An 8388-nucleotide genomic window follows, 5' to 3' on the forward strand; every position below is an offset into this window, starting at 1 on the left:
TGCAGAAGAAGAAGACATAAGTGCGTGAGAGGTACAGACAGCAAAGATGAACCCTTTTGCACATAGAGTACTGCATTGTCAGTGAAGGCAAACATTCATATATGGGTGGATAGATGGGTCGACAGGTTGGGGGGAGTGTGCCCATGACCATATAAAGTTAGTATAGGGTTGGCAGACAATGTTTCTACAAGTGTACTTGTATGTTCTGTAAGAATTGCTAGGTATATAGTAGAGCTGACAAGGGACAAGATTGTGGTCACTTCTTGGCACAGCCAGCTACCCAAAAGGAACGAGTAGTTGGACATGTGGGTTCAGGATCATAGTCACAAGGAACATCAAGCTCAACTGGCATAACATACTACACAAAAACATCGTTCCACATCCTACTTTGGCAAGTAGCAACTGGAATCCTAAAAACTTGCAAGCGGCCATTTGAATGCAATGATGGGTCTCTTCTCATCCAGAGCAAAGAAGAGTGAAGAAAACCAGACCATGGAAACAATTAGTCCAAGAGACTGGTACACCATGCGATCCTTGGCCTATATGACTATGATACCAGAAGAACTAGAAGGTGCTACCACCACTCAGAGGGGGATCTCGGTAGGAGATCCTGGATAGAGTGGGAGAATAATGTGGAATAAAACTCAAAATCACTTTAGAAAAAAAATGACCAGGTTTGCTGGTCTGATAGAGCCTGATGGAACCACTGAGACTATGGCCCCTAGCTGCCCTTTAGGTCTGGTATAGAACCCACTCCTGTGGCTTCCAGCCAAACAAAAGACAGGCATATGAGCTGAACTTCTACAATAGGTAGATATACTCCTTGGAGAGATCAATCATGGGAGACTAGAAGGATTGTGCATGCACAGGGAGACAGCTCAGGGGCCAGGAATGCATGGGAAGGAAAGACACAGGGTAGAGGTAACTATGGGGAAGAAGTGGGAAGGGAGCTGTTGCATTGTGGTAAATTGCAGTCAATGTTATGAGATAAAGTGTATGTGAGCTGCTGTATGGAAAATGAATTTGCTCTGTAAACTTTCACCCAAATCACAATAAAACTTTATATATATATATATGATAAACCTGGAAACAACCCAGGTGTCCATCACCAGTGTACATGTTGAATGCACATCTTCACAATCAAATGCAACATACCTATAAAAAGGATGAGAGATATTTTTATATTTCAGAGTTCTATGAAATATACTGTTAAGTCAAAAAGATTAAGGTGGAGAAAGGCATGTATAGTGGGCGACTATTTATCTAGGAAGAGAACTAAAGGGCACACTAAAAAAAAAAAAAAAAAAATTTTTAAGTTTACTTGTAAAGGGAGAAAAGGAATATGGTGGCTGCTCAAGGCCAGAAACTAAACTTTGAACATAGCTTGTTTTTTATTTGACTTTTGGGCCATGTAAATATTGTACATGCTTATTAAACTTCAAAAAAGCAATTTCTATAAATAGAAAATAAAATGAAACAAATCAACCCAACCAGGTACACAGTTGGTAGTTTAACCACACAGAGAGCTAGTTGGTGGCTTAACCCCATAGGTTCCAGCAACCTTAAACAGTAATTGTACTGTGTATTACTTTTGAGGTGTACTCATTGTTATTCAGAGAATGTTGTACATTAATGAAGAATAAAGCAAGTAAGTTATCATGTAATATTCTAATAGTACCATCCACTCTCCTAAGAACCAAGATTCACAGGATGGAAGAAAGGAAATACAGATGTATTTCAGTGGCTAAAGCACTTGACTGCTAACCAGAAGGCTGGCGGTTCAAACCCACTAGCCCCTCCTCGGAAGGAAGATGGGGTAATCTACTTCCGTAGTGATACTGCCTTGGAAACCCAAGGAGGTGTCGCTATGAGTCTATGAGTTGGGTCCGACTCGACAGCACGTAACAACAACAACAAACTCAAAAAATGAGTATTCCTAATGTCCTCATTGTAGTCACTAAGCTGTATTCCTATGAAATGAACTAGAACTTCCTGGAAAAATGGGCAATTCTCTGTCTGGAGTAGAAAATATGCATGATAAGCCTGGGAAATTTTATCTAAGGTCATGCTAGATACATCTAAATTCATGCGTTAATATAACACTTCTATAAAAATAAACAAAGGTAAATTGGTTGTTGATTAAGGATGATAAGGATCAAAAAAAAAAAATCTGAAAACTGGCAAATGAAAGGGAAGAGTTAAACATATATTTTTCTTCCCTTACATCAACTATGCCATTAGACCACAGGGAGCTCTGGTGGTGTAGTGCCTAAGGCAGTTGACTGCTAACCAGAAGGCTGGCGGTTCAAGCCCACCAGCCACTCCTTGGAAGGAAGGTTAGGCAATCTACTTCTGTAGTGATACTGCCTCGGAAACCCAAGGAGGAGTTGCTGTGAGTCGAATCCGACTCCATGGCAGTGGTTGCATTGCGTTGATAGAAGACAATACTATCCCATGTGACATAGCCTTGACAAAAAAAAAAAAAAAATCTCAATCTGAAACAGCCTATGGAGTCAACCAAGGCAGAAAAACATGTTAATCCCAACTCAGGAAGAGGATCATCCAGGGCAGGAAAATTCTCTATAATTTAACAGTCTGGTTTCTTAACAAGTAAGTTCCGTGGGATGGGAGCAAGGAGGGAAGAGCAGAGCAGAAAAGAAAGGAGGGAGGGAGAAAAAGGAGGATGAAGAGGGGAACTACAGATTAAAAGAGATTTCAAAGATATTAACTGATGAGAATGCATGGACCTTATTTTTATCCTTATACAAATAAACTGCACCAAATATCATGAAATTTGTGATAAAATTTCAACACTGATGAATATTTGAAATTAAGAATTGTTAGAATTTTTTAAGTTACAATAATAAGAATGCAAATATATATATATATATATATATATTTAAAAATCTTTTTATCTTTTAGGAATGCTAAAATATTTATGGATGATGAAATATAATTGAGATACGTACTTCAAAACAACACAGAAGGGGGAAGTGAATGGGTGCATGAAGATGTCAGAGAGGCCATGGGTTAGTGAATTTTGGGCCTGGGAGCTGAATATTTGAGAGTTCATTATACTATTCTATTGTAACTTTTGCATGTTTAAAATTCTACATTATAAATAAATGTTTCTGTTTTATTTTAAGTGCATGGCATTCAGTAGCAATGAGAATACTCAATACCTAAAGTTTGGCTTCTAAGTACAATTTACCACTAAAAGGAAATAGAGCTTCTAGTTGAAATGATTCTTCTTGGTCTGAGGGGAGAGACATATACAGTGGTTCTGGAACATCTTTGCTAGAAACCAAAGTAGTAAAAGAATGAGGCTATTGGCATGTGGCATGCCAAAATTACATAGGAATCAGCTTAAAGGAGCTCACACTGGTCAAATCTGAGTAAATTTAAACATCAAATAATAATGAATTATAAAACAGTGCATGAGAGAAAAAAAAAAAAAAGCCAGCCATCTATAAGGATATTCTAAAACAAAAAGAGAGAGGGGAGGAAAAGCAATTATTATAAATGCCAGCCAATAAATGTAGAAGCAAAAATAGAATGAGAAAATCACCATTGTTGTTTTTATTGTTTCAGGCAAGGATTATAAGAGGATATTAATTAATTAATTCTAATCCTTAGAATCGGAAGGATGGTTGGGCAATCTACTTCCTTAGTGATATTGACTCAGAAACCCAAGGAGGGTGTCACTACGAGTTGGATCCGACTCGAAGGCACATAACAAAAACAACAATCCTTAGAATTAGGTGATAGGTTATTACTGGCAAATAGGATATTCACACAATCTCAAAGATCACCCCACAGGTTAGTATTAATCGCACATATAGAGAAAAAGGTATTTTTACAATGAGAGCTTTGGTGGACATCTTCTTAACCAAGCGATCAAACTTCACCAATTATGGGACCATCTGACACCATGTACCTCTTGGTGGGAGGCATGAGGATCATCTATGCAGTAATTTGGCCAAAAATGTTTAACCTGAATCCAATCATGGGAAATGAATCAGACAAATTCAGAAAACTGGTTTGCATTCTTCAAAAGTTTTAAAGAAAAGAAAAAAGCAGAGAAGCTAATCAAGATTCAAGAAAACCAATGCAACTCAATCTAACATATGACCCTTGATGGAATTCCTGACCAGGGATAGGGAAGGGGGAAGCTATAAAAGACCATACTGTGACAACTGGAAAAATTTTAACCTGTCTGTACATTAAATATAATTATTACATTAGTGTTCGATTTCTTGAGTATTAGAACTTTATTGTGTTTTTAATGCCCTTGTTAAGCTATGGGGATAAAAAAAAAATGTGTATCTACCTGAGAGCACTACACACATAAAGATAGACACATAGGAAAAAAAAAAAAAAAGGTTATAAAATGCAAGTAACAGTTGAATTCTTCTATTTGCAAGTTGCATAGATGTTTGCTATACTAGCCTTTCAACTTATCAAGCTCCTGAATATTATTAGGGAGCTCTCATGGCATAATGACTAAGGCACTTGACTGCTAACCAGAAGGCTAGCAGTTCAAACCCACCAGGTACTCCTCGGAAAGAAGGTTGGGCAATCTACTTTCCACAGTGATACTGCCTGGAAAACCCAAGGAGGGGTTGCTATGAGTCAGGTTCAACTTAATGGCAGTGAGTGAGTAGAATATTATTAAATATTCAAAATAAAAAGCTGCTAAAAATATGATCTACTATGTCTAGTTTCATCTCAGTAGCATGTTACATACAAGTAACTGAGCATCCTCCCCTTTGCTCTTCTGTGTCCTGTCCTTTGAGCACTCTTTCTGATTGACAGCTTGTTCTGCAAATGAAACCTCCAAGTTGATGTCTGTTTCAGAGGCAGGTGGCTCCTCAGGCATCAGTAGGCTCGGCTGCTTTTGACCAACAACAAGGCTGGATGCCTGATCTGGAGGAAAAAAGAGACCAAATTCATATACGATTTGTTTATTTCTCTTCTTTTAACTCATGGACTACATAAAAACATGAGGGAAGGGGACTATTTTCTCTGGGCAAGGGTTGTTGTTGTTGGGTGCCATCAAGGTGATTCTGACTCATAATGATCTCATGTGACACAGTGGAACGGCCCCATAGGATGTTCTGGGCTGTAATCTTTGTGGGAGCAGATTGCCAGACCTGTCTCCCATGGGGCTGCTGGGTGGCCCAAGCTTTTGGTCAGCAGCTAAGCACTTAACTGCTGCACAATGAGGGCTCCTTAGACAATCATTTCTGTTATTTTGATAGAAAAAATATATTAGTAGAATCGACTCGACGGCACATAACAACAACAACAACAACAAGAATAGTGAGGGAGGGGAGGAGGGCAAGGGAGAAGAAGGTAAGTCCGTAGTTCAATCATGGAATCGTTGAGATCACAATTCTTAAACTCCAAATCCAAAGCATTGCTGGAGGATACCAAATTCTTAATGAAAAATCTGACAAAGACTAAGTACACTTCACTTTGTTAGTATATTCTACGCTAAGGTGAAAAGCAAAACAGGTACGGGGGAATTGGTTGTAATCTCTCTGACAACTAGTGATATGCCACATCTTTCCTCACAGTTGAACAGATTGCTGGGGAAATATAAATAAAAACTTTTCCACACCCTGCATTTTCTTTATGGAATGCTACCTACCTCTCATAGTGAAAATTCCAAAATAAGAGTTAGTGCCAAAAACGTACTGCCGTGGGAGTACTTAGAGTATTGAAGGTACTTGGTACAGGAACCAACAAGTTTTATACGTATTTGATAACCAGGAGTATAAACACTTTTTACAACTATAAACACTGGTTAAATAAATTTCATTGACATTTATGGGGTAAAATAAGTTTCTGTTGTTCTTTTTTTTTCTTGTTGTTCTTTTTATTTGTTTGCTTATTGTTAATAATCCAGGAAAGAAGTGACATTTAAAACTCTTTAGAAAGAAATGCTATGACATTAAATTATTTAGGAAGTTATTTTTAATTTTTAATGGAACTCAAATTTTAAAAACTGTGGAACCAATAACAGCGATTATTGATATTTTCTCTTTGCAGACCATTAACTCATTGTGAGAAGTTCTGAGCTACAAAATAAACTTACATGGTGCATGTACTATCTCATTACAAGGTGATGGAAGGGTAACTAGGACTGTTGGGGACAGGACTTCAAACACTACTGCCTTCAAAAATATATCATGCTTAGAGTCATCTAAATTGAAAACAAAAATCTTTTACTCAAAAGAAAATTAAAATGTAATTTTAAATCGAATCTAATTAACTCCCAATCGATAAGTAGATGAGGTACCCAGGCCTGCTTCATGGGATCCCAGTCACACAGGGCCTGTGCTCAGAAGGGCCCCACACTTGGTTTACTGCTCTGTTGTCACTCTCTTAAAATCTGATTAAGGACCCCTCCATCTTCAGCTTGCACTTGTTAGCTGTTGTCAGGTGCTGTCCAGTGGGTTCTGACTCATAGTTACCCTATGTACAAAAGAATAAGCTGAAGATATAACATCTTCAAGTTAACAAAGTAAGTAACATTTACCTATGTTAATTCCAAAAATAAGGATAAATTTGAAGCTCCTTAATATCCCAGGTTGGATCTCAATCAATGAATCTCAAACACAGCTGCCACCCATCTGTTGGTAAAGGCTTCTGATGTGGCTATGATGACGAACAGGTTGCGGTGAGCTTCCAGACTGAGACAGACAAGTAGGAAAGTCTTGAAAATCTACTTCCAAAAATTAGCCAATGGAAACCCTCTGGATCACAATCGTCTGTTACTACTATACACGGGGAAGCCAAGACATGGGGCCAACTCATACAAGCTAAATAATGTTCTTCTTGCCGTTGAGCAAAATCATCACTCTGTGTAAGCCCACTGCTTCAGCCACTGTGTCAATTCATCTCATTGAGGTTCTTCTTCTTTTTCCCTTATCCTCTACTTTACTAAGCATGATGTCCTTCTCCAGACACTGGTCCTTCCTGATAACATGTCCAAAATACGTGACCAAGTCTCACCATCCTTGATTCTTAGAAGAATTCTGGATGTACTTCTTCTAAGACAGATTTCCTCATTCTTCTGGTGGCCCATGGTATATTCAATATTTTCCATCAACACCATAATTCAAAGGCATAAATTCTACTTCAGTCTTCTTTATTCACTGTCCAATTTTTTGCATGCAAATGAGGTGATTAAAAATACCTTGGCTTGGGTCAGGTAGCCCTTAGTCCTCAAAGTGACATGTTTGCTTTTTAACACTACAAAAAGCTCTTTTGTAGCAGATTTGCCCAATGCAATATGCACTTTGATTTCTTGACTGTTGCTTCCATCAGTGTTGATTGTGGATCCAAGTAAAATGAAATCATTAACAATTTCAATATGTTCTCCATTTATTGTTATGTTATTTATTGGTGTAGTTGATCTTCAGCACTAAGTGCTTCAAATTTTGCTTTCAGCAGGCAAGGCTGTGTCATATGCATATCGCAGGTTGTTAAAGAGCCTTCCTCCAATCCTGATGCTGCACTCTTCTTCATATAGTCAAAAAAAAAAAAAAAAACCCTACTGCCATTGAGTCAATGACTCATAGCAACCCCCAGTAGATTTCCAAGGTGATAAATCTTTACAGAAGTAGATTGCCTATCTTCCCTCCATGGAGCAGTTGGTGGGTTTTCTTCTGCTTAGCAATCAAATGCCTCAGACACTGCACCCCCAAAGCTGCTTCATATAGTCCACCTTCAAAGATTATTTGCTTAGCATATAGAGCAAATAAGTGTGGTGAAAAGATACAACCCTGACATATACTTTTCCTGACTTAAAACATATAGTATCCCCTTGTTCTGTTTGAATGACTGGCCCTTGGTCTATGTACAGGTTCCACATACTTAAGTGCTTTGGAATTTCCATTCTTTGCAATGCTATTCATAATTCGTTATGATCCACACAATTGAATGCTTTTGCACAGTCAATAAAAAACAGTTAAATATCTTTCTGGTATTCTCTGCTTTCAGCCAAGATCCGACATCAACAATCATATCCCTCATTCTACATCCTCTTCTGACTCCGGCTTTTATTTCTGGCAGTTCCTTGTCAATGTACTACTACAGCAAAATTTTACTTGGTGTGATATTAATGATATCATTTCATTATTTCTGTTTTTTTTTTGATCATCTTTATTTGGAATGGGCACACATATGCATCTCTTCCAGTGGCCAGGTAGTTGTCTTCCAAATTTCTTGGCGCAGATGAGGTAGAGCTTCCGGTGTTTTGTTGACACATCTCAAATTTGTATTCCATCAATTCCTGGAGCCTTGTTTTTCAACAGTGCCTTCAGTGCAGTTCCAACTTCTTCCTTCAACACTATTGGTTCTTGACCATTGCAGTGTAGT

General features: G+C 38.1%; 1 protein-coding gene across 1 annotated transcript in view; it reads right to left on the reverse strand.

Moving 5' to 3' along the window:
• Nucleotides 1-8388, reverse strand: part of ARHGAP18 (Rho GTPase activating protein 18) — a 191654-nt gene that overhangs the window by 66835 nt on the left and 116431 nt on the right. The window contains 1 exon segment of the mRNA XM_007947358.2: nt 4748-4926. Within this exon segment, the coding sequence (XP_007945549.2) occupies nt 4748-4926 (179 nt within the window).

Source organism: Orycteropus afer, unplaced genomic scaffold (genome assembly GCF_000298275.1).
Source record: "Orycteropus afer afer isolate SDZICR_OR568_19922 unplaced genomic scaffold, OryAfe1.0 scaffold00182, whole genome shotgun sequence".
Taxonomy (NCBI): domain Eukaryota; kingdom Metazoa; phylum Chordata; class Mammalia; order Tubulidentata; family Orycteropodidae; genus Orycteropus; species Orycteropus afer.